Raw genomic sequence first — 27,042 nt, 5'->3', positions numbered from 1 at the left:
CACACATTTTATTATAATAAATGGCTCCTTTGTTGTCCCCCCCAACTGTGCCTCTCCCAAGGCAGTGCTGCCAGTTCGGTTCCATGGCTGTTTCCTTTGGCATTTGGCCTCTAAGAAGGAGTCTGGCTTTATCTCTCAACTTACGTGATGGCAGATGAGGATGCCGCCCCCCCTACCTCCCACTCATGGCACCTTTGCTCCTCTCCCATGGTAATAGGATCCATTTGTAGGTGACTGCATGTGAGTTGCAGGGGACCTGTACAACACGTGTGTGTGCCTCATTCCTACCCCCCATCGACTCAAATCTAGTTGTCTTTGGCACAGGTTTCTCTGTTACTGGTTTTCCAGATGTCTTCCTGGGCCTGGGCTCCTGCTGGTGTGTCCCTCGGAGGGTGGAAGCTCATGTGTGCTTCATCTTCAGCAGTGGGGCATGCCTCCACTGCTGCTGAGGAGGGTGTGGAGTGGGCTTAGAGGATGGGAAATGGCTCCATCTTGGTCTTGGTAGTTCAGATTTGCCTGTGAGAGTTTTCTTGGGACTATGAAACCCACATTGCTAAGGCTAGAGCCCTTCTGTTGCTGGCCATTTGTGTCTCCCCTGCTTGGCTCCTCTCTGGACTGTCTCTCTGTCTCTGTCCTGCCTCCCCTCCCCTCCCCTCCCCTCCCCCCCCTCCCTAAGACTTGTTTATTTTTGTTTTGTATCTGTGGATGTTTGCCTGCATGTATGTATGTGTGTGTACGTGCCACATGTATGCCTGATCACCTGTGGGGACCAGAAGAGGGTGTTTGATCTCCTGGAACTGAGCCATGTGAGTGCTGGGAACCTAATCCAGGTTCTCTGAAAATACTTGAAATACTGAGCCATCTTTCCAGCCCAAATACTTTTTTTTGTTAAAGATTTATCTTTATTATTTTTAATTTAGTTTTTTGAGAATTTCTTATTTTTAAGATTTATTTATTTTTTATGTATATGAGTCACTGTAGCTGTACAGATGGTTGTGAACCTTCATGTGGTTGTTGGGAATTGAATTTTAGGACCTCTGCTCGCTCTGTTTAGCCCCGCTTGCTCATTCCCTGTTCGCTCCTGCCCAAAGATTTATTTATTATACATAAGTACACCATAGCTGTATTCAGACACACCAGAAGAGGGCTTCAGATCTCATTATGTGGGTGGCTGGGAATTGAACTCAGGACCTTTGGAAGAGCAGTCAGTGCTCTTACCCACTGAGCCATCTCTCCAGTCCTTGAGAATTTCTACGTGCATACAGAATTTGCATTGTCCTCCCACTCCCTCTCATTTTCAATTATGTTCGTGTTTGTGTGGGTTTGTGTATGTGGGTGCAGATGTCTGCAGGCGGGTGTCTGATACCCTAGACCTGGAGTTACAGGTAGTTATGAGCTGCCAAGTGTGGGTGCTAGGAATCGACATCAGGTCCTGTATAAGAGCAGAGTGTGCTCTTAACCACTGAGCTATCACTCCAATTCTGGGAGGGGTAGATTTGTGAGCATGCCTGCTGTGCGCCGCTTCCCCCCCCCCCCCCCCCCCCCCCCCCCCCCCCCGTGGCTTGTGAAGGGTATCCTTACATACTTGCTTCATGAGCTATCTGGCCAGCCTGGGGTGGGGGTGGAGTTCCATTGCCAGGGACTGAAACTATTTGGATTGGCCTTCATTTCTTCTTTCCCCTCCTTATCCATTTGTCCCATATGCTGTTCTCTTTGAATTTCCTTCAGCATTTGTTCTAACGCTAACCGGGCTTTTCATTTCTGACCCACTTTCTTCCATTGCTTATTGCCTCAGGCTTCTGCGGCTCTTGTGCACTTCCTCTTCCGCTCCTGCCGTGCTCAGCCTCAGGATTGTAGTGGGAGCTTGGGAAGTGTGTTTCTCATTCCTGACTCTTTTCCCCTGCTCTCCACTGTCTTTTGACCTACAGGGCCAGGGGCTGAGTTTTCCGGTGTCTGGTGCTGCTCTGATGGTAGAGGTCTGTTAGGCCATTTTCTTCAGGCCTTTGCCTGAGGGAGGAGTCTGCTGCCCTGCGGGGTGGGGGTAGGGGTGGAGTCAGAACCAAATTGGGGAGGGGGCGGACTTTAGGGTGGCTACATCTAGCCTGTGAGCTGTTCCCCAGGCTCTGTTGAGAAAACTGCCACACCCTGAGCCAGAAGACTTGCTGTTCAAAGCCTTCCATTAGCTAGTCTCTGCTGTAGCAGGTATGGGAAGGGTGGGCAGGCAGCCATGAGGAGAGGGATCCTGTGTTTGCATTGCCTTTAATAATGTTCTCAATCCTATAGCTGCCAGAGGCTTCTGATCCCCTGGGTTGGGTACATTGTATAGGGTAAGGAGTGCCCCCTTTCACTGCCTCTGTTGTCTCAGCTCCAGCTTCTAAGTGTTACCCTTGCCCTTTATCTCTTGCTTTGTCTGTTAATTTGTGTCTGTGGAAATCAGAAATCAGCTTTACCCAGAGTTCCTGTTGGCCTTAGGTCTAACACGGGAGGTCTAGGGAGAGCTGAGAGCTAGAAAAGAGATGATGAACAAACTGTTTATTTATTGGGGGGGAGGAGGCATGCCCTTGGTAGTCAAAGGACAGTTGGGATGAATTGGTTCTCTTCTACCAGGCCCAGGTCCCAGGACTCCTTCCTTCTGGTTCTAGGTCCCTACATGGACAATCCAGGCCTGGTGTAACAGCCACAGACGGTGACCAGAGGTCTGAGCTCATTCCCACTTTTCACTGCAGTAATTTTTCAGCATTCAGATTGGGCCATTGTCACAGCATGGGACACGATGACATCTGCTCCTATTGTATTAGAAGCATTGGAACATAACCAGGGCATGAAGAAAGGGAGAGTGAAGGAAGTATACCCTGCCTTTTTCGTTTTTTAAAGGAAATGCGCCTAGAAGCAGTTCACCAAGCCAGGTCTAGGGCAGTCTGCAAAGAACAGCCAGCCTCTCAAACTGAAGTCCGTCCCTCTGAAGAATGGTTGCTGGGCTAGTGGTAGCGTTTGCAACCCACTGCAGATGGTTCGTGTGCCTACCTTCCAGGTGGGAAGCGACTCATTAGGAAAGTGTCTGCTTGATAGAAGTGACCACCGTGGGTTGCTCTTAACGTAGTTGAGGAGCCGAAGAGATTAGTTTATCCATCTTCATCTTTTTCTGTCTATTGAACCTGATTTAGCCATTTGCACTAGGTCAGCAGTAATACGTTGTTACTCCAAGTAGAGCCATGTGACCGTTGTTATGATCACTGAAGGCAAAGGACATCATTGTCTGTCATCCATTAAGTGGACTATGGTGATCATGTTTCCCTGGGTCCCCCCTGCCATCTAAGATTTGACTTGTTTTTTCATGGTTTTGGTTTTTGTTTGTTTTTGTTTTGTTTTGAGACTCCTGGGCCTGGTAGAAGAGAAGCAATTCATCCCAACTCTCCGTATAGCCCTGGCTGGAACTTGCTATGGAGACCAGCCTGGCCTGCAGCTCACTGAGGTCCACCTGCCTCTACTTCCTGGGTGCTGGGATTAAAGGCGAGCACTGCCATCATGCCCAGTGTTGCCAGGGTTTTTTTTGTTTTTGTTTTTGTTTTTGTTTTTTTGGTTTTTTTGGTTTTTCGAGACAGGGTTTCTCTGTATAGCCCTGCCTATCCTGGAACTCACTTTAGACCAGGCTGGCCTCGAACTCAGAAATCTGCCTGCCTCTGCCTCCCAAGTGCTTAAAGGTGTGCGCCACCACGCCCGGCACCATTTTTTTTTTTTAATAAACACTTTTATTTATTCTTTGACAATTTCATACACACATACCATGTGTCTATTGATTCTTGGTCCCCAACTCTCCTCTCACATTTTCCCTTACCCCTTCAGCTTGTCTTTCTTTAATCCTTATTATTCTTTAAAAAAAAAAAAAAACAAAAAAAACAAAAAAAAAAAAACAAGGCAATGAGTCCAGTTAATGCTGCCCTTCTGCAGATGGGTATGGGGCCATTCACCCACCAGAGCACATACAACTTACCAGTGGCCACAACCCTAAAAAATGGTGGTCCCACCACCACAGCAGCCAAAACCCATCAATTGCCACATAGCTTGTCAGCTGGTGGTAGGAGCTCGTGAGCCCTTCCCTGGCCCATGCTAGAATGCGCACAGGCTTGATCTTGTGCAGGTAACGTCAGAGGATGTGAGCTCATTAGTGCAGCAGCCATGCCAAGTCAAAAAGAGGTAGACCTTCAACAATTTTGAGGGGTATTGGCTATGATGTTCAATTTCACTGTCAACCAAACTGGATTTAGAATCACCCAGGAGACACTTCTCTGGGAAGACCTACCTGATGTGTGTGGGTGATACCACCTGATGATCTGGGGTCCCAGACTATATAAAAAGCAGACACACACCAGCATTAATCGTTCTGCTACCCGAGAATGCAATGTAACCAGCTGCCCGGTGCTCCTGCCTCCTGCCACGATGAACTGTTGTTCTCCAAACCCTGAGCCCAGAATAAAGTCTTCCTTACATCTCTGGTCAGGTACTTAGACACAGCAACAAGAATAGCAATTCTACACAGGCTAAGTATTCTGTAGACTGTCCCTCAGCCTGTAGCTGTCTGATCTTTCTTTCTCTCATGGTTGGACTGGGTTTGTGGCTTTCGGAGGTAAACACAGCAGAAAGGAAGAGTCTTTCCATTTCATGCCTGTGGGGAATCCAGTTCATGTGAATTTAGTGCTATTTATGTTGTTACTCAAATATCCCAGCCCTGGACAGGGACTCTTTAGGCCTGTTCCTGTGTCCTTTTGACATGCCCCTTCGTTTTTGAATTTTTGTCTGTTTCCTGACTTTCTGGCATTATATGATGCTCGGGCTTACGGACTTTTCCTGTCCCAGCCCACAGATCAAATCCAAAGGACCCTGTTTCCTCTCACTGCAGAATGGTATCAGAATCCAGGATCTGGGTGTGCTCCTTGTGACTGGGGTGTGGCTGCCACTATGCCACTCTGCGTAGAGCTGTGTGTGTGTGTGTGTGTGTGTGTGTGTGTGTGTGTGTGTAACATTTACATTGTTTAACACATTAACGAAATACACCATATCTCTCTGTCCTTCCATATCTAGCTCTTCTTATTTGTGGCCAGCCTCTGGGACTAGACTCCCAGTGGACTGCCCCTTTCTGTGACCCCTCTACATCTACCCCCCAGCAGTGGCCTTACCTGTGTCCCCTTTCCTTAGTGCACCCGGGAGGCAGGTGTAGATTGTTAGACCACGCTTAGAGTTGATGTTTTGCTGACTACAGTGCAGGTCCTTTTGCCTGCTCTTAAAGAGTTTCCAGTCACAGCACTGTGTTCCCAGTAACTTAGGTCAGCTGCTGTCCCACCCTGCACAAAGGCATGTGACTCAGTCTGTCCCAGCCTGGGATTCCCCAGCTTCCTGGTTGGTGTTTATTTGTGTAGCCTGAAATGCCTTGTTTGTGAATACAGTTCCAAGTGCTGGGGTGGTGGTGGTTGTTGTTGTTGTTATGGTGTTGGGTTGAGATGGAGACTGCACTAAGGTTACCCCCAACCCCAGAACTGACAAATGCAGTCTTTATCTACTTACTGTCCTTATACCACTATAGAAGTCACCCTGTTCATCCCCTTATAGACGCTAACCAGTCTCACATCCCTCTGTCCTTGGTGGGATTTCTGTCTATAGGTCTGTGATTTACAGAATGAAATATAAATAGAGCCATGGGAAGTGCAGCCTTTTATGTCTGGTTGTTTCACCTTAGCAAAGTTCATTCATAACTTATCCATTTTGTTGTGAGTCAGGAGCTTCTTTTTAACCATTGAATAATATTCCATTGTGTGGATACACCAAAATCTGTCTCTCCATCTGTAGAAAGTCCATGCCTCCATTTGAGATAGTTACGAATAGCTGTTTTAAGGTTTGTGTACAGGTCTTAGTATGAAATCTATTTTTAGTTCACCTTGGTGAAGGCCTATGAGTGGGGTTAGGGTGTTGTGTATAAGGTTGTATAAATTCATAAGACTCTGTGGGAGACTTTGCACAGTGGCTGTTTCTCTCTCCTAGTGTGAGAGTGAATTGGTCCAGCAGCACTCAGTGCTGGCAACTTTCTGATTCTAACATTGCCATGAACGTGTGGAGTGCTGTCCTCTCCTGTTCTCATTTGTAGTCATAAGGTCAGAAGATGCTGAGCACCCGTGAGCTGTTGACCATCCTCTTCAACATCCTTCTCAGACTATTGTTGAAGCTGGGAGCTTATTGTTGAAACTTCAGAGCAGTTTATATATGCCGGATGACTGCAAGTTCTCTCTCTCTCTCTCTCTTTCACCCGTCCCCCCCCCCCCCCACACACACACACACACACTCTGTTTCTTTCTGATTTTTTGAGACATGATTTCTCTGTGTAATACCCAGACAGAGACTGTTGATGCTGGCTTCTGAAATGGGATATGGTCCCTTCAGTTCAGGATGACAAAGCAGGCCCCCATGTGGCTCTCTGCAGCTTGGGGACGAGGAGCCAGGAAGATAGACACACTGTTGTTGTTCCTTTGGAAAGCAGTTCTGCGACCTAAGGATTGAGTGGGAAGAGATGGAAATGTCTGCTCTTTGGGTTCAGCTCACTCTCCCTCATAGCTTGATAGCCTGGAGAAGAGCTTTGACAGAGCATTCTGCATCTGAAAGCTTTTACAGTGGCTATTTCTCCCGTCGCATATATCTCCAGTAGTAATAGGGCGGAGCTCCTGAGAGAGCCTGTCTGTGATGGCTGCATATTCCCCCCACAGAAAACAAGAGTGTTGATTATTGTCGTTTTATAGGGGTTCAGAGAAACGGAAAATTTCAAATGTGTTTTGTAACCCTTAGTAAAAGGAGGGGAAACACTGTTATGAAATGTCTGGCGTGTGCTCCATTTGACCTCTCTAAGCAAGTGTGCCAACATGTGCAAACAACGTGTGCAAATTAGTGCTACTTCCTTGTCAGGTTGGGGGGATGGTTTGGGGGTGGGAGATTTTGAGAAAGAGTGTGTGTGTGTGTGTGTGTGTGTGTGTGTGTGTTTGCTTGCATGCTGGTAGGTATGTACATGGCTTTGTGTATTGTTATACTCTTTATGACTGCCTGAACCAGTTCAGTTGAAAATACAAGGGTTTCAGAAAGGACAGTCAGACACTGTATCTACCCCAGAATATTCCATGCTTCTTTGCTGTGCTTATAGAGTCATATTCTTTGGTACTCCATAGAGTATGCAGTTTGCCTGCATCCAAACATGGCTTCAGGAGTTTAGCTGTGTTTAAACCTCCCTGTCTGTTGCTTGTGAAAACATCAGACAGTTCCATGTGCTCCCCCCACCCCCTCCCACACACACACCCTCATCCTAACCTTCCTCCAGATGAATGAAGCAACTGTAGATGCCACCGATCATGGAGCGCCACCCTGAACCAGAGCTTGCTGGAGAGGGACAGGGTTTGGGACAGGGTTCCAGCTCTGGGAGTTGTCCTGTCACCAAACCTCCCTTATCACCAGCAGCATGGGATAGATGTGGGATAAAATCCCTTGCAAAGCTACAGTGGAAAGGTCTTTGTAATCCTGCATGTATAGAGTATAGCACTTGCCTTGCTCTCTTTCCTGAGTGTCTCTTGGATTAGCTCCTTGTAGCTCCCTTGGGGTCCTGCTCCAGGCCCGGTAGCAAAGGGCATAGGAAATAGGGTGGAGGCGGCAAGACAGGGTTCAAGGAGGAAGGAAGGGCCTGTGTAGAAGCAGTGGCCAGGGCTGGGTCTGGAATTAGGACTGGCCTTGTCTCCTAAATGGCTTCCTGAGCAGAATTCCCAAACTTGTGAGCAGCTGCAGGCAGAACTGAAGGGACTATACCTGTGGCTATGGAAATTTTGCAGGAAAGCCTGTTCTCAGACTAGACCTTTGAACACAATGGTTTTCCCAGAAAATGCTTGGTATAAATTGCCAGTAACTGGAGACATCTGTTGGGTCAGTGGGCCTGTGATCCTGTAAGAAATTCTCTGGCTGGCCTTGAAGGTGTGAAGCAGGGATCCCTACCGCTCTGCAGCTGTTCTAGAAATGACACCCCCCCCCCTTTTCTTTCTTTAAAATAAAAAGTCAGATAATCTGGCCCCATGGTTTAAAAAAAAAAAAAAAAAAAAAGACATTTCCAATGTGTTTGCTTTATGAAATCAACTCTGGATAAATTGTTTCATTATATCCTGCTGGCAATTTCATGGGACCTCCCTCTCCCCAGTTAATTAGAACCCTCTGAGTCAGCTGGGTGGTGGTGGCACACGCCTTTAAGCCCAGCACTTGGGAGGCAGAGGCAGGCGGATTTCTGAGTTTGAGGCCAGTCTGGTCTACAAAGTGAGTTCCAGGACAGCCAGGGCTATACAGAGAAACCCTGTCTCGAAAAACCAAAAACCACCCCCCCCCAAAAAAAAACAAAAACACAAAACCCTCTGTATCAGTTGGGGCAGGTCAGGTAATCACTGTTCAAGACTTTGAGGTAGTCCCTTTCAGCCTCCCCCAGGTGCTAGGTGTTGTGTGATGCAGCAAGAACATTGGTGACTGGCACCTGGGATTGTTCTGCAGGGGTGCTGCCTTTAGCTTGCAGGCTGACTTTGAAATCAAGTATTAGCCAACTGCTACAACCCAGTTCTGAAGTAGCTTCTCTTACAGAGCCTGAAGGGACAGGGCGCTGAGGGTTGGATCTGCCTTGGCTCAGCCCCCATCCGTGGGTCAGATGGGGGCACTGGTTTCCTCTGGATCTCTCTTTTCCCCTGTAACACCAGTGTGCAGGCATCAAGCTCTAGCAGCATCATCGACAGCACGGCTGTGGCAAGGAAGGATATGAAAATTCATTCCTAGTCAAAATCCCAGCTTTGAGGCCCAGCACTCTGATGGGCCTTGACTCCCCATCTGCGATGGGCTCCCACACTTCAGGTCTCTGGGTTGGACAAGTCAGGCAAACTGGCAAAATGTGAAGATGAAGCTGCCCCTCTCTGGTGGGCTCCTGCCGCTAGCGTGGGATAACCGAGAACGTAAGCAACTAGGAGGCACCCAGGGTGGGGGCGGGGTGGACAAGAGGAGCAGAGAGGAGGAGGGCACAGCGATTACCACAGGTGCAGAGTCTCTCTCGGCTGCTTACAGGGTCCTGGGGATGTGGGGCAGAGCTGCCAACAGTGCAGCTGGCACATCCCATCACTATGCCCCACCCAGCCCCGAGCGAGGCCTTGGTGCCACTGGAGCTTCTTTTGCACAGGAGAAACGTCCTCCATCCTCATCCCCGGGTAGGCACAGGGCCTGTGTGTACAGAGCAGCAGGTGATGCTCTGGGGATCTCCTCCACAGATCCCCGGGAGCAGCTGCTGGCTCGGTGCTGTGCCAGACATCACAGCCTAGCCCACTGTGCCAGAGGAAGTACTCAGGCTTCTTCTCTTTGTGCCTGTTGCCCTCCCATTTTGCCTTTTTCTTTTTGGTCCCGGAGTAAACTGTTTCACAGAAGTCTGCTGCATACCTGGTGCCCGACACTCTCTATCGGATACAGAGAGCTGATACCAGCTCTCCTTCCTCGATGGATCTTGGGGTGTGTGTAACGGCGGCAGGTAGGACTTGGCCTCCAGGCTGCCAGCACCTGCCCATACACACAGGCAGGTTCAGGGGAGAGTCTTGAGGGGTACAGGCAGTTCCTCCTGATGCTGCTCATATTCTCCTGTTGGGTGCTGGTCACCTGTCACCTTTTAAATCCGACCTGACCTAGATTGCCTCAAGCCCTTTATACAGGAATGCCCTTGAACAGAACTACTTCCTGGGAGATCCAGGGTCTCTAAAGCCTGGAGCCTTGCAACTTGGAGCATCTCCTGTTGTTAGGAATTGTACTTTGTTGTGCTTTGGGGTTTCTCATACAGCGCTACCCCTCCCACCCTCCTATGGCTTTAAGAGAATCTTCTGAATGACAGGCATGTTAAGAGAGCTGGCTGGGCAGGAGAGGTGGCTAGCTGGCTGGCTCAGTGGTTAAGAGTAGGGGACCTTCATTGGTTTCCCAGAACACACATTAGGCAGCATACAACCAGCATCTGAGTTTCTGGCCACCAGTGGTACCTGCACTCACAGGCATAGGCACCCACAGAGTCATGGACACAGAAACATAGACAGAAAGAGCTGGTGAGGGACAGGCGTTGGACAGACTCGAATGTAGATGAAGCTCCATGGATGGGGGCTTGGCCAGGGATGTGCAGATAAATTACTATCCTTTATTACTGATACAGTGTTTTACATGAGCCCAGCTTGGCCTGAAATCCACTAAATAATAGCCTAGGATGGCCTCAACAGAGGGCAATCTCAGCCTTCCCACCCCCACAGTGCTGGAATCCCAGACACAAGCTACAATTTCCAGCTGAAATGTGACTATTTAAGGTCTAATTTTTATTTTTCTTTTTTATCATGCTGGAAATGCAACTTGGGACTTCGTGTGCTAGGCAAGGGGCACACAGGGCTGTTCTCCTAGCCCCAATGTCTAGTTTTTAAGGTTACAACACCCATGAGTCTCATTTTCTATTTTTTTTTTTATTATTGTGTGCTGTATACGCATATACGCATGCACACAGCAGCGTTCGTGACACAGCTGGGGGTGGGGGCTGCTTCCTCTGTGCTCTCCTTTGAATGTGGGGGGTCCAAGAACCTGATTCTTGTTGTCAGGCTGGCGTGGTAAGCGCTTTTACCTGCTGTTCCATCTTGCCAAACCCTTCATGACTAGATCATTTTCTAGTTGCCGTATGGATTATTTAAGGAGTTGGGGAGCTTGGCTTGGGTTAAGTTGTTCTCCAGTCTTTTCTTCTGTCTGCTGGAGGGAGCCCATTCTCACTTCTGAACAGACAGGCAGGTGCTTGTGCAACCCATGCTGTTTATCCAAACGGTCCAAGCATTTCTTCTGGACTTGGTCTTCCTCACTTCTGTCTATAGCAGTCCACCAAGAACACCCACTTTCTGTGGTACACATGTTCCACAGTTTCCTTAACCATCTATTGAAAAAAATGCTTCTTATTTCTGGGCTTCAGCTCTGCTGATCAGTCGGGTGTGAGTGCATTTTGTAAGTGTGCAGGTGTGCACACATGTGTAGGCTAGGCACTGAAAGGTTTAGAGGGTTGAAGGATATGCAGTGTTTAAAATGCAACAGTGGGCCTGGTCTTCTCCAGTAATGGGCCAGTACTGAGCTACAGTCTCAGTGGCCACGTTTATAATCTTTCTAATGTTGCCAGTCTCCCAGAGAGGAGCTTTTCACAGTTGTCCTGAGCAGAGGGACAGAATGGCTGTGTCCCTGTAGCCTGACCATCTGGTGAATACAATTCAGTGGACTCCTTTGCCTTGACATCGTGGTAGGGGGATGTCTGGGGTTGTTTGAGAGATCCACTGTATTCTCCTTATGAACTGTGTCTGCCTGGTTTCCACTGGCTTTTCCAGTTTCCATGACCTGTGTATATATTGAAGGTAGTGAGCTTCACATATATGTTTGCTGTTTGTCACTTACCTTTTGTTTATAATGACTTCATCCATGACACTCAATGTAGTCCAGTTATCAGTCTTATCTTTCATGGCTTCTGGACTTTGATTTATATGGAAAGAACTTTTACCCAAGTATTATAAAACAGTTCTCATAGAGCATCCATTGTTTTTTCAAGTTCGAATCTGACAACTTAAACTTTCTCTTAATTTTTGAAATTTGAACCAGTATGTAAAAGTACTATCTATTTATGGAGGGCCATGTGCTGTACTGATGCCATGTAGAATTGATTTTAGTGTAATACATGAAGTGTGGTATGAACCACTATAGACACTAGTTGTTTTAATACATTTTATCCCCCCCCCCCCCCAGTTTCTGGTCACCAGTGGCACCTCACAAGCAGAGACACCCACCTAGACAGACAAATAAACATACATGTATTTAAAAAATAGAATAAATCTTAAAAATGGACAAGTGATGTCTGATGGCATTGCCACTGTGTTCGGGTCTAGCTCTGACCTCCTGCCCACCAGTTACTAGCTGCCACAGTTGTATCCTCTAACAGGGGTGGCTCCTTCACAGACAGAGCTTTTCTCACTTAATTTTCCAGACACATCGTAGTAACAAGTTACCCCATACCAAATTGCAACAGCTAAAATGCCAACCTCAGGAAATATCCTTGCATCCATTGCTGAAATTTTCAAGACACATAGCAGTCCGAAGTGGATTCTGAGGTTAAATAGCAGTCTTACTTCTGCGTCCTGATGGCTCGTGTGTGTGCGCGCTCATCACTTCTTAGCCTCTTGGCTGAGATCAGTGGCACTGGCTCCCACAGCATCTGTAGCCAGCGGTTCTCAATGTTCCATGCATTACCAGTTTGCTCAGGCATACATCTTTGTGTCCTGCAGGAGTCCCCTCACATACCCCCTTCCCCCCAATGACTGAGAAAGGTAAGATGGCATTAGCAGCAGTATGGGGTCAGAGGAGACTGCTTCCTTGATGTGTGCATCTCTCCTGATGCAGACTGAGTCAGGGATCATGCCTATGACTTTGGCTCTGCCACTAGCCTGCTTCTCCTCCTGGGGCATAGGGCATAGGTCTCTTACCTGGTCCCTGGGTGGGGGAGACAAGTCATCTGCAGATCCTCTGTCTTGGTCACTAGCATTTGTAGTGATCAAGACACCAGCCAGATGTACCCTGAAGGAATTGGGAAAGTCTATTCACCATTCAGAAACAAGTCTTTCTAACCCACTGAGGCTATCTATATACCCGAGTTTTCTTGGAGGTCTCCAGTTGATCAACCCAAATACTTAGCTGTTTGCTGAGCTATGTGTATGCTAGGAGAGCAAGCAGACCTTCCTGGAGTGGAGACTACCTCAAGGCATTCTTGAGGTTGAAGCTAGAAGTGGCCCTAAGCCAGTGACCACAGACTGAAGCTCTTTACTAATGAATGGCAGCCCACTCTGGTGTGGAGTAGCTGAGACTGGGAGCCTGCAAGGTGTAGGATCTCTTAAAGGGTTCTTACCACTCTGCCTTGCCTCCCGACTCGCACATAGATTCTTTATGCCTACAGAGGGCTGATCTTAGAGTCTGGGATACTGCATAAGATGGATGGATCTATCTGCATTTTCAGGACCTCCTAGTCAGAGCTCCAGGCCCTCTCTTCTCCCTCCACAATAAGAGAGCAGGGTAGGCTTCCAGTTGGATGCTGGACTTTGGGCAGTAAACCTAAACCAGGATTAAGCAGGTGGCTGCTCTGCCCCACCGCTATCACTGCATACAAGAAGTAGAGGTGGGAGAGCAGAAAATCCTCTAAAAACACTTGCTACTCCTGAGCGGCAGGCTCACACAGAGCAGCAAGGAAGGCACTGTGGTTTGTGCAGGTGCTGCTGGAGCCAAGAGCCGCCCACCCACCTGGGGAGGAGCTAGTGGCAGTGAGGCTTAGCTATCTGGTTAGTGCAAGTATTGGGAGAATGCCCTTTGGACCAGAGGACCCTTAGTAGCAGCCTAGGACCCAGCTCAGGCTCTGAGCTAGAACGCTCTGGGAAGCCAGCAGTACTTGTGTGTCCTTCTGCTGCGGGACAGTGCGCATTCAATCCCGGTGAGGGCTTTGGCGGCGGGGAGAGAGCCTCTGCGGTCGCTTCCCCTCCTCCGGCCGGCTTCACTGAGAACATGCTGTTCCCGCCCAAGCCTGTGGCTTGGGCAAGAGCATATGGGACGTTGTGTTCCCTGATAAGATGAGGCAATCACGCTCAGCCCGCGCCATGCACTGCTTGCTGCTACCAGCGGCCTCGCGGCGGCGCCAGGGAACATTTATGTAACCGTGTCTCTGGCGCGCCAACTGGCCGTGGCCAGTCCCACCTCCCACCAAACCCCAGGGCACACTGTACCTCCCCTCCTCCCACAAAGCTTAAATCGCCCCCTGCCTTCCCTTACCCCCTCGCCTCCCGTACCCAGCATATAGGGTCCCTCCCAGCCTTCACTTGGCCGATAGCTTGTGCCTATGTAGGCACTTCCCCCACCCTGTGCCACCAACAAACACTGCCTAGCCTTGACCCCCCCCCAACCCCACCCCCGTCCCCCAGGCCTCAACAGCAGTTGGCCTTCAATCTCCTTTCCTTTTCTTCCTTGCCCACCAGGTCATCATGCCTCAAATTCAGCTCCCCATTCCTCCCAAGAAGGCCAGTGCCTTCTTTTGAATTAGACTTCACCTTATCCTTGTGGGCTGCGCTGTCCTCGGGAGGGCAGATGCAGGCAGGATTCCAGTCCGTGGTACTGGTACTGCGGCTGTTGGTTAGCCCACCCCACACCCTCTGCTGTGATGGGAGGTGGAGTTACCAGCTGTGGTGCTGGTCTGCCTGCCCGCCCCAACCTTCCCTGCCTCTGTGGTGGGCCTCGTGCTATTTCAGTTCAGGTACACCCCACCCTGAGGCCAGTCTCCAGACCGGCACTTTCAGAGCGATGCTGGGGTATATACTTCCTGTAGGCATCTGAGACCCTTTCATAGGGCCGTGAGATAAAATTGTGTTGACTATAGTAACATTACCTACCTTACCTTTGCTCTTCATAGAGAGTTCAGTGAAAAATTCCAGAGGCCATGGGATAATTGATGGCCTCACTTCTCTGGACTGCTACTTGGGTTTTGTTTTGTATTGTGTTTTGTTTTTGTTTTTTTGTTTTTTTTTTCAAATACAATTCCTACCAGAGGCTGTTCAACTACTAGGAGCTCTGAAGTATGGAGTGTTGTGTCCCCCACCTCCATCCATCCATTCATCCGTCCATCCATCCATCCATCCTTGCTCATACTAGTTCCTGTCAATCTCCTCAGCAGCCTTGGATATTACCACTATGGATGAGCATCCAGATCGAGCTCCTGCAATTTCTGTGCACAGACTTTATTTTATTTTATCTTATTTTATTTTTGCATGTGGGCTGATGCAGGCCTAAGAGAGCAGGTGGAGGCCATCATCTCTTGGGGTGAGGACTATGTCCTGAGGGCCCTGTCTTGACCATGTACTCAGTGAGATTGGGGAAAGACCTTCTTCCCACCTTCCTCTCCCTAAGGAAGCTGTCTCCTCAGATGCTGCCCTTACCAGAAGCCCTTACAGTACTGCAACCATCTGTAACATCTCACAGGCTTCCGGGATACAAGCGGAAAGGTCCCAAGAAGGACAGGGACCCAGAGCTATTAGGAAATAGTTGAGTCTGAGTTCAGTGGATTCTGACTCCACCCTGAACCCAACTCCCATCCCTACCCCAATCTAAGCTGGGGATAGCAAATAAGAATAAGGCACTTAGAGCATGCCAGGCCCGGGCCAGAGCTGGCTGTGGACAACATCACCACGTGGGCCCTTTGGTGAGAGCAGGGCAGCATATTCACTTCTGTAGCTGCTGTACCATGCAACCACAAATGGGATGGCTAAAAGCAGCTGAAATGGACTTTTTCAGATTTCCTGAATGAAACCAGAAATCTAAGAGCAAGACACTGGCTGGCAGGAGTGGTTCTTTCTGGAGGCTCCAAGGGAGAATCCACTTTTTTCTGCTCCTCTCTCCTCCTCTCCAGTGCTGGAGCTGGCAACTCAAGAGATTATAGTAGACTGTTCCAGTCTCTTACCGCCATGTCCCCCTCACTAAACTTCCCTCTTTTATCTTGTAGTTTATCTCAAGATTTTTACCCTAATTATATCTACAAAGAGGGTTGTTTGTTTGTTTGTTTGTTTGTTTTCTCTCTCCTCTCCTTCCAAATTGGGCTACCTCAGAGGTTTGGGAGCAGTTAAGGTTTGGCTGTGTCTTTTCGTTGCTTATCCTGCTGCAAGCAGCTGGGCACTTGTCTGGTGTACCGTCCGTACAATGGGGACTGGGCCTGACTTGACACATGCAATGCCAGACCCTGCCAAGGTGCTAATGATTGATAGGCCTTGTCAATCAATGTCTGAGAATGGAATCGGCATGTGACATTTTTTCCATCTTCTTTTGACAAGAGCCCCCTCCTCTGGAGCCAGTTAGCAGTGTATTCAACATTACCATTTCTCTGACCATGGTTGGGTTAGATATTTCTTAAAATGTATTTAAGCATCCTTTTTAAAAAAAAAATTAGGATATGGTGATATACGTGAATGGCATGACACGTGTAAAGACCAGAAGGTAATTTTTAGGAACTGGTTCCCTCTCCCATGTGGGTTCTGGGGCTGGAACTCGGGGTATCAGGCTTGATGAAGCAAGTGCCTTTACCTGTTGAGCCATCTCTTGCAAGCCCTTAAAGATCATATTACTCTTTACTGTTATTTTTAAGAAGACCTGCAACACAGAAAAGCTTATAATAAAGCTGTGTTCAATTCAATACTGTTCCTCTGATCTGATTTCAGTTGTCCTGTTGGGTACTGTTTTATATATATATATATATATATATATATATATATATATATATATATATATATATATATATATAGAGAGAGAGAGAGAGAGAGAGAGAGAGAGACACACACACACACACATAATTTTTGTTTCTTAATTTCTCAAATTAATCTGTTGCTTTTGTGCAGTTACATTTAAGAACTTACCTCACTCAACCCTTCTCCTCATCTCCCCCTGAACTAATGAATATATAATTTTAATTCTACTGTGTGTCTTCCACCATTTCCTTGAAAGCCACATTTTCTGATGGGCAGTGGGATTTGTGACACTGATCCTGCGCACTATTGAAATCTAGCACTGCGTTTCTGTGACTGGAACTGTAAAGTTTCATAGACCTGCTGGGGCCTGCGCTGAGATTACAGTGCCTTCTGCATTCTCCTGGCCCTGTTGGAAAAGATAAGTAGTTTTACATACGAAAGGCACCCAGAGCTTTAGGCTCTTGGCAGGCTGCACACAACCATCTGGCATTTTAGTGTGCTTTTAATTTGATCCTTGTTGTCTTGTGTGCAGATTGGTCCTATTTTTTCTGTAGCTTGTCACCTTTTTTCTAATAAAAATAAAAGTAATAGGCCCTCCCCATGTCCTTAAGATTATCTGATATGTTGATCATGCTTTTTGCACAGAACTATTTTCTCCCTGGGATTATTGCCTCTGTGCACCTTTGGGCCCTATAGAGTCGCCTCTCCAAACCTCCATTTTGCCCTTGGCTCATGGTTTCTCTTGGTTTTGCTGGAGTTATGAGATGTGAACTCAGCTGCCCTCCAGCATGTCCAGCCTGATGTACACATGTAGTGTCTGTCTGTCCTGCCTGGTTCTGGTGGGGATAGCCTGGTGTTTGTTTCTTGCGTACTACCTATTAAGTGTTGAGGTTTCCTTTTTCACTCACTGCGGTAATTATGCAGAAATCCTCCTAATAGGATGCTATTCTGCACATGGCCTCCCTCCCTCTGCCCAGTTCCCCATCTTACTCTCCCACGCCGCTCACACTGACAAGTCTGTTTTTCATTCAGCAGTTCACCATGTTCATTGTCTTCTATTTTACCAGTCTGTACCTCTTCTTATGTATTTTTAGCCACTGTACTGATTCCTGGAGCTTTCAGCTTTTAGCCCCTCACTGTCTGTTAAAAACAAAAAGCTAGGAATATACTAGACGCACAATCCTGGAAAATGGAACCAAAAGGCATGGGCAGCCAACTAGTGGCCATGCCCCAGGTTGCTTGGTTTTGAAGGTCACCTCTCAGTATCTTCCCCTGAAAATTAACAAGGAAACCCAACACAGCACACATGGGCCTTGTCTTCAACAGTCCTAGGAGACAGAACACTGGACATTCACATATTTTGTAGAATTTTGTTTTTTATTTCAGGATAGTTCTTTCTTTGAGTATATTTCCAGCTTTTTGGAGTTATTTAATAAGGATATTTTTGGCCGGGCGTGGTGGTGCATGCTTTTAATCCCAGCATTCGGGAGGCAGAGGCAGGCGGATTTCTGAGTTCGAGGCCAGCCTGGTCTACAAAGTGAGTTCCAGGACAGCTAAGGCTACACAGAGAAACCCTGTCTCCAAAAAAAAAGAAGAAGAAGAAGAATATTTTTAATTTCTCAGTGCTGGTTTGTGTGTGTGTCCGTGTCCTCTGAACTTGCTCTTCTTTTTTAAAGGTTTATTTATTTATCTTATGTATATGAGTGCACTGTAGCTGTACAGATGGTTGTGAGCCTTTGTATGGTTGTTGGGAACTGAATTTTAGGACTTCTGCTCGCTCCAGTCAGGCCCAAAGATTTATTTATTATTATACATAAGTATACTGTAGCTGTCTTTAGATACACTAGAAGAGGGCATTGGATCTCATTAGGGATGGTTGTGAGCCACCCTAATGTGGTTGCTGGGATTTGAACTCAGGATTGCTCTTCCGGTCAGTGCTCTTACCCACTGAGCCATTTCAGCAGCCCCTGAACTTGCTTTTTATGTTTTCTGTTTGTTCTGTGCCTGGCATTGTATCTCAGGTTCTGTTGAGAGTTCTGATTAGAGGTTTTAGGTGAATTCTCCTGTTTGCCAGCTTCTCCCTTTTCCTCCACAGTTGGTGGCTCTGTTGTCCTTAACTTTCAAATTTTTCACACTAGTGATTGACTTTCTTTCTTTCTTCCTTCCTTCCTTCCTTTCTTTCTTTCTTTCTTTCTTTCTTTCTTTCTTTCTTTCTTTCTTTCTTTCTTTCTTTCTTTCTTTCTTTCTTTCTTTCTTTCTTTCTTTCTTTCTTTCTTTCTTTCTTTCTTTTTTTTTCTTAGAGACAGGGTTTCTCTGTATAGCCCTGGCTGTCCTGGAACTCACTCTGTAGACCAGGCCGGCCTCGAACTCAGAGATCCTCTGAGATCCTCTGCCTCCCAAGTGCTCAGATTAAAGGCGTGATTGATTTTCTGTGGTTGTCAGGTGACCCCGAGTGTCCGTGGATGGGTGGGTGCTGGGTCTGCGGCAAAGATAGGCCTTGGAGGATGGTGAGAGCCAGTGGCCTGGCGAGCCGGTGGGGCGTGGCCAAGACTTACCTCTGTTCTGTCCCCCTTCCCCGCAGGTGAGAGGCCTTTCGCCTGCAGCTGGCAGGAGTGCAACAAGAAGTTCGCACGCTCGGACGAGCTGGCACGGCACTATCGCACGCACACGGGCGAGAAGAAGTTCAGCTGCCCCATCTGTGAGAAGCGCTTCATGCGGAGCGACCACCTGACGAAGCACGCACGCCGCCACGCCAACTTCCACCCAGGCATGCTGCAGCGGCGCGGCGGGGGCTCGAGGACCGGCTCGCTCAGCGACTACAGCCGCTCCGATGCCAGCAGCCCCACCATCAGCCCGGCCAGCTCACCCTGAGCACCCGCGCCTGGACCGCGCCTCCTCACCCCTTTGGTAATAGGAAAGCTGAGCGAACTTGAGAAGTCCACAGCAAAACAGTTTTCTTCACCTCAGGTGTCAATTTTTAACAAAAAGAAAAAAAAAATCTCAAAAAAAAAATTAAAACAAAACAAAAACACCACCCACAAATTGCACAAATACAGCTATCCACGAAGATGAGATTCAGCGGTGTTGAACCCCCCTCTCCCCCACCCCACCCCCCCTTTCTCAGGGATGAACGCGGTCCACGAGGTCAGTGAGGGCATGCCTTTCTGCCGCCTTACTTTGTACATAGATTTGCACTCTGGAGTTTCTGTGAGGTTTAGGATTACATTGGGGCAGAACAGGACAGCTGGAGACAGTGATGTGGTGTTTTTGCAGAAGACCCCCCCCCCCCCCCCAAAGGCCTAGGACCCTCTCTTGCCTACCACTCAATTGTGGTTCTCTGCCCTTTGGCCTGGCTAAGAGACCGGCCACCTCACAGGGATGTGGTAAGCCATGACAGACCATGGGAGCACTTGCCTATGGAACTGTGAAGGACCTCTGCCTTCTAAGGCTGGTCCTGTCTGCCTGCCTGCCTGCCTGCCTACCTACCTGCTTCCAGAAATCCTTAGGAAAATGGAGGCCAGATGCAAACCCTGCCTGGATTGGCACATCATGGCTGCCAACCACCCATGGAGGCGGCTGGGCCCTGCCTGTCCTACACGAAGGCACCTGGGACCCTTCACTATCACACTATGTTCTCAGACTGGGAAATAGTACCCTGGGCACATTGTACTGGACCTGCTTCTCCCCAAAATTGATGTTGTTTTATCCGGCTTCCTAAGCTCTCGTGCCCTGGGCCACTGGACAGGACCGCCACGCCCCCTCTCTGCCTCTTCAGTCTGTGAGTGTGGCAGCGCTCACACATCCCACAGGACTGATGGTGGCAACGGCATCGTCAGTTACCGCCTCAGAGCAGCACAGCAGGTATTCCAGGAGATGCTATTGGAGAGACAAGGACTGCTGCTCTGGGGGACACCGGATGAAAATTGTGGGAATGACTTTCTCAGAACCTTGGGTACAGACTTAGCAGACCCACAGTTCCACACTGTTGCATTACCCACTCTTCTGTCCTGCTTCTGCCTGCCCTGCTTGAGAGCACCCAAACCGCACCCAGTCTGCAGTGTGGGTCAGGGCAGGGGTGGGTGGCCTGCTGCTGGTCGGGACAGCAGGAATAGAAACCAGGCCTGCTCTATTTCTCCTGGAGCCTAGACCTGGGCTACATTGGCTTCAGGTGCTGGGCCTCGTCAGCAAGACCATGTTCTGGTTGCTCCTTTGCAGATACTTGGAGTATCATCTCCTCCCACCCTGCAGAGGTTCAGGCATTCTTCCCCTTCTCCCACGAACTCTGGGGCCCAGGAACACAAAGCCCCAGGACTGGATGTGTGTGTGTGTGTGTGTGTGTGTGTGTGTGTGCGCGCGCGCGTGAGTGTGTATTGGGTGGTGGGTGGGTTTGGGATGGACATGGGTTATCTTACAGAGACCTCTCTTCATTTTGATGTGGAGAATTGGCCCTTGTGACTCAGAGGGTCATAGATGGGCTTCCTGGGCCCAGTGTGCCTTGGTTGTGGCCATTCTGCCTCCGCCCCAACCCTCACACAGTGTGGGGGTGCAGCACAGGGGAAACCCAGAGACCATGCCCAGCCAAGTCTACAGTTTCCAGCTGTTGTCATGTGGCTCCCACATGGATCTTGGGCACCCCTTTCTAACTACCTGTGTCAGTTACAAGAGGCTAACAATGGCATATGGTGGCTTCTGGTGGCACCGTAGGTGCTGAGTTAGGCTGTGGCATTGTTGCTGCCAAAAGCAGGCGTGGTGGGTGGGGGGAGGTCCCTGCCCTGGTCCAGTGTAAAGCTGGTAACAGCTCTGCTTGCATTTCACCTGGGGAAGAGAGTGGGGTACGTGGCCAGGACCTTGACTGAAGAAGGGAGCCCTGGGTGCTTGGGGTGTGGCGATCTTCATGCTGAGTTCCAAAGTGTAGTCCCTCCCAAAGTCATTTGTGTGAGGCAGAGAAAGCCACACTCTGAACACATTTCATGTCTCAGGAATTCACATTCCAGATTCAGGAATTTTATTCCAAAGTCCTTTGGTGCACCTACATCCACAGTTCTGAAGCCAGAGGCAGCAGTGTGCCCCAGAGACCAGCCACGGTCTCTCCTTGGGAGGAGCCAGGTGTCTCCTTGTGGCCTACCTCCCCATAGAGTCACAGCAGGAGGCCTTCTGACTCCGCCACTGTCTGCACACGGGAAGGATAAAAGGACTCTAAGCCCCATCATCTTGGAATAAAAGAAAGAGCTGGTTTGTTTTAGAGCGGGTTGGGGGGGAGGGGGAGGGAGAGTGGGCATAGGCTGTTTCCAAAGAGAGCACTTAATTTAATTTTTCCTCTGAATGACCCAGGGCTGTTCCATCTGATAGATGGAAGGGTAACGTTGCCTTAAAACAGAAATATGCAGGCGTTGGCTATTTTTGGCAAATGAACGTGTCTTCATTCCCAAAGTGGTTCTCCTTTAATGGCAGGGTGTGGTCCTTTGGCATGGGGCCAGGGCACCCCTCATAGACCCCCTCTATATCATCTGGGGCTTCAGTTCATGTCTTCAAGGGGTGGGAGGAAGGAAGGAACATGACTCACTAACTTCAGTTCCAGGGGCTTTTCATTAGGTTCCCATCTTGTCATAATAAACAAGGGATGCCTTCGAAGATGCAGTCTTCCCAGACCCGGGTCTGTAGTAGGATCTTTGAGTTTCTTGCGGTTTATGGCCATATTTTCTGGTTTCAGTTTGACTGAGGAACCCCTAGGGTGCCCAGGAATAATACTGAAAAGTCAAATCTTTATTTTCGGGATGGGAATCAGAGATCCCACAATGAAAGTGCCTGAGTGAAGGGAGAGTTCCTACAGCAGTGTCAGAACTCTGGACTTCAGCCATCAAGGGTCTGGAGTTTAGCTCATGTCCCAAATGAGAAAGTCCTTCTTTGCATCAGCCATATTATGGGGCCACTGTCTGTTCCCCCAGATGCCTACTGAATTCTACAGCCATACAGAAAATAGCCCTTTCCAAAGAGGGCCTTCGGTTCTCTCTTGATGGGTGCTACGTAGGGGTGGACAGTGATGCCCTCGATGGGAGTGTGGTCCTGGAGGTGCCCTACTGTGTCCTGCCATGCCCCTTACTCACAGGACATGAGATGCAAAGGCTCCCCACCTCCAGCCCACACCATGGCAACCTTGTTCTGAGTCCAGCATTGGGGCAGGTGGACAATTCACCAGAGTGCAGCCTCTGGGTGCAAAATTCTGCACCCTGGCAACCCCAGTGAGGGGTGGTTTAGATGTCGGGATGGATGAGGGGAGGTGACATTCTCTGGACCCAAGAGAAATGTGGCAGAACAGAGCGGTTACCTTTCAAGACGAATGAATGCCTCGGCCCCACTCCGTCCAGAAGACTGGCCCTTTTCTTGCCAGAAGCAGGTGCTACGATGGACTGCACAGGGTCACAGCATTTCCTAGAGGCTTCAGCTGGGATCTCCACCAAGCAGGGGTGCCGTCCATGTGAGACTAACCTGAGCAATAGCTTGGCCTCGTCTCTCAGCTCTGATTGTGGCTTTGGTTACAAGGCTACCTATTTTGACCTCTGACAGGTGTTACCCACTGTCCCTCCCCCCTCCCCTGTCCCACTTCACAAAAGGTCATTTGGTTAGAGACAGTGCTGGCAGGTCTATGTGTAGCTATGTTGTGATCGGGAAGAGATACTTTGTAGGTCACCCACTTTTGTCTTTTTTTTTTTTTTTTTTTTTTTTTTTTTTCTGTCCAAAGTTTCCATCTGTCCGTTCTGGAAGCTGTATCTTTCAAAGCTAAAATCCAGATGTTTGACTCACTGTTTTGAAATTAGGATGGCATGAGGAAGAGCCAGGTCCTGTGACTAATTTTCCTGATTCTGAGTCTTCGAAGGTTTGTCCTGGACACATTCCAGAGAATTTCGTACCCAAACATGGATGCACAGTCCAGCTTACTACTGATACAGGCCTGAGCACTGCTGAGGGAGAGGCCCTTCCTCTTGGTGGCCAGCGGTCCCAGTCCACCAGGGAAGGGAGGTTTGATTGGTTTCTTTGACCCATACAGAGTTAGTGGACTTGCTCTGGAACTCTAGCCTAGCCCAGCCCAGTCGTAGTGTCCCCTCCCCCCCCTCCCCCATCTCACACAGCTTTAAAACCGTACTACTTTTATTTAGAAACAAACAGGATGGCAGAGAGGACACCTCCCCCGCATTCCTGGGGGTGGGCAGGAAACTTAGGTCAGGCCTGAGAGCGGGTCCGGCTGTTTCCCTAGAGTACTTACTGTGGGTAGGCTGCCTGTGCTCATTTGCCCAATGCCTGTGGGCCAGGTTGCCTGTCTCAGTACTGAGACTCTAGACTTAGGAGAATCCTCTCCCAGGAGTAGCTAGTTCTACGTCCCTTGTGACTCAAGACACTGCCTGGTCATCTGCTCCAGTGGCAGACCTGACTTACAATGTCTACCCTAGTATGTGGGTAGAAGGATCTTTCTGTTCCCCCATTGCACACTGGAGAAGCCCTGGGTACCGAGTGTGGGGACCCCATGGACAGTACCATAAGGCTCCCTGCTGAGCCACTATGCATTGTGGGGTCAGAGCTCCTGTCCCTCCTTGGTGACTGGGAATCCCTGCTGTGGTTTTGTTGGACAGGCCCAGGTGACTGCTTCCCATCCAAAGCCATCGGTGGAACTTCTGGGGGATCCTTTGCCAAAACCCCAAGGCAAAATCCAAGGTCCAAGGCCATTTCCAGCAGCTTCCCAGTTCCCTTTCCCATAGGAACTTTTTTGTTGAAACCTAGCTCCCAACATGCTTCCAAAGGCCATGTTCCGTCTTTCCTGGATCACTACAGTGAAGTATTACAGTTGTACAGTTTCCCAATCTGGCCTTGGCTTGCTCGGATAAAACTTTGTTATGTATTTTGTAAGGCATAGATTCTATATTGTAATGTCCTATGCAAAAGAAAAAAAATTAATGAAATTGTAAATTTTATTGTTTTAACATGTATGCATGTTTAGTGACGTTTACATTTTGAAATAAAATTTATGATTCATTATTTTGTTTGCCTCGGTTGAGGGGTGTGGTCTACAGAGGTTCTGTTAAAGGGGCAGAAGCTAAAATCTGGAGAAACTCCAGCCACTGATCGAAATGGCTGGGGCTTTGAACAAGGGTGACTTCTCTTTTGGGTATTCTGTCTTGTCTTGTGGGGCTTCTTTGAGCCCATTAACTAAAGGTCAATGGGAGGATATGATGCCCATGTCTCCAGAGGTTATAAGCTTCCTTCAGCCTTCCTTTATGTTACATGTCACTATAACAAATAGTAAAATCAACTCAGTTTAGAAAGGGATGCACATGAGTCTTTTGGCTCATGGTGTCATAGGGTCAACCATAGCCAGTTAGTTCCTTTACTCTGATAAGGCAGCATGTCGTACCAAGAGGGAGTAGGAGGGGCAGTGCCACTTACCTTTTTCCATGAGGTAGAAGAGAGGGAGCCAGGTACCCACTGTGCCCTTGATGGGCACAGTATCATGACCCTTAGACTTAGACCCAAAGACTTCATCTACCAATATTACCACACGGACACCTGGAAGATGCTTCCAACTCAAGCTATAGCACTCTCCCTGGATACAGCTACCCTTTGTCTAGGCTTCTAGAAAATGTCTATTCCTAGCCACAGAAGTTATACGGTTGGTTGGAGGCCAAAATTCACTGCCTAGGGAAGAGGCAAGAGATCTGGTCAACACCAGAGGCCAAATTTATGTCTGTGGCTGCTCCTGGATGCCAGAAGTGGAAAACAACAGCCAGCAGGGTCAGGTGTGTGACTGGGTCTGTCCCCCACGGTCTGTATCCACGGTAGCTGGTGGACAGAGTTGGTGGCGGCAGGGAGAAGAACAGTTGTGGCCATATCCACCTTTTGATCCAAGAAGACACAGTGGTGCCCATGCTGTAAGCCGTTTCAGTCTGCGTCTGTAAGAAATTCTAAACACTAATAAAGGAAGGCATTTCAGTTGATGTTGGGATTGGCTGAAGCTACACAGACACTGTTTCCTAAGATTAGGAGAGGTGTGTGTGCTGAAAGCACCCAAACATGTTAATAGCTATAAACATATCATCCTGAGGTATGTGTTGGCACAGGATACTTGCGGCCGGTTCTCAGTTGGAGTCTTGCCCCGGGACAGTGTAGTTCACCTCCTCTGCAAATGTTCCCGTATTGTGTAGGAACTTCCGAAGACAGCAGTAACCATAGGGTGGGTCTGTTTCCATAAACAGTTGTGTAGGGAAAGGGTCCCGGAGGCTTTAAAAATACTGACAGGAAAAAGAAGGGCCTGCCACTCATGACATCACCGCTGAGAGCTCTTTTTTTTTTTTTTAAAGATTTATTTATTTTATTTTAATATATGTGAGTACACTGTAGCTGTCTTAAGTCACTCCAGAAGAGGGCATCAGATCTTGTTATGGATGGTTGTGAGCCACCATATGGTTGCTGGGATTTGAGCTCAAGACCTTCGGAAGAACAGTTGGTGCTCTTAACCGCTGAGCCATCTCACCAGCCCCCTGAGAGCTCTTTCTAAGACGGAAGCTGCATTGACTGCCCCAGAGACCTTGAGGGGGCCCCCAGTAGTGGAAAAGAAACAATACATCCTCTAAGAAGCAAGTGTCAGCTTTTACTGATACTTGGAAGTGGGATTCATTAGTATGTGTGATATCCAAACAGCACATCCTTGGGTCGCCCTGTGACAGGGTGAAGAAAGGCCCCTCTGCAGTTGGTGGCAATTTGATGGAGCACTGTATCTGGCTGTGTCCAGGCCAGGGGAGGTGTGCTGTCAAATGGGAGTGAGTGTGTCAGGCTTCCATCATCCTAGAGAGCAGAGACTGGTTCACAAGCCACATCTGCCTCTTTAAGGATGGACTTATCATGTGTCCTTGTCTGTCTGCTGCTTTCAGGGATGTGGTGTCACAGGGTTGGTTATAATGAGCAGAGGTTTCTTTTGGCTCAGTCTTTTACAGACACAAGGTCTGTTGCTCACGTCTGATTGCCTTCCTCCCAGCAGAGTAGCAAGACAGCACATAGAGAGAGGCACGGGTGTGCATTGCATGTATCACCTCTGGATTCTCTTTTTATGAATCAGTCATAGGGACTTCACTCCTAACCAAATACCTTGCTCTAAATAAACATCACAGTGGGATTAAGCTTCTGCCTCTTTTACCCCTCACAATGGTTTAACTCCCCCCATGCCTTTCTGTTGGGAAGGAACCAAATCCAAACCACAGTACCACCCTTGGAAACAGCCTACAGACTGTGAGCACCCCAATGCTTGAGACACTCAAACAAATGGTAAGACACTGCTTGGCCGGGACACCATGGAGAAAGCTTTGTGTTCTAGAAGAACCACTTACCATGCGCAGGGTGGGCTGCCTGCTTTAGGTGATTCACAGGGCATGTTCATGCAGACCCTTGGAAACACTCCTTGTAGCCTGCTAGCCATTCACCTGCTGAAGACCTTAAATGACAAGTTAGGCATGTGATTTGTGCCGAGGACACACAGAAGGGCTCAGTCTCTCCAATCAAATCTCATAAGCGCCATGATAGAACATTTACTGTGAGCAACACTCCTCGGGTCTTACATGCAAAGCAGTGTGTAAAGACCCAACTCTGAAAAGCCACATCATGTCTGTCTGTCCTGCATCAACAAGGGTGAAAGACTGACTCCATGATA

The 27,042-nt window shown here is 48.6% G+C and overlaps 1 protein-coding gene and 1 long non-coding RNA gene across 2 annotated transcripts in view; one reads left to right on the top strand and one right to left on the bottom strand.

Moving 5' to 3' along the window:
• The window catches only part of Klf13 (Kruppel-like factor 13), a 52,565-nt gene extending 28,185 nt beyond the window's left edge, over positions 1–24,380 (top strand). Inside the window, exon 2 of the mRNA NM_021366.3 lies at positions 18,934–24,380. Coding sequence (NP_067341.2) covers positions 18,934–19,223 — 290 coding nt within the window. The 3' untranslated portion in view covers positions 19,224–24,380. The remainder of the gene's footprint in view (positions 1–18,933) is intronic.
• Gm27252 (predicted gene 27252) lies at positions 10,194–14,347 on the bottom strand. The gene is made up of 4 exons (NR_166574.1): positions 14,172–14,347; positions 12,567–12,657; positions 12,126–12,298; positions 10,194–11,430 (listed from the first exon to the last, which is right to left on the bottom strand). It is a non-coding gene; the product is annotated as a predicted gene 27252 (long non-coding RNA).
• Positions 24,381–27,042: the final 2,662 nt, after the last annotated feature.

This window comes from Mus musculus, chromosome 7 (genome assembly GCF_000001635.26).
Source record: "Mus musculus strain C57BL/6J chromosome 7, GRCm38.p6 C57BL/6J".
Taxonomy (NCBI): Eukaryota; Metazoa; Chordata; class Mammalia; order Rodentia; family Muridae; genus Mus; species Mus musculus.
The sequence above is the reverse complement of the archived record's forward strand: the minus strand, read 5'-3'. Positions and strand labels throughout refer to the sequence as shown.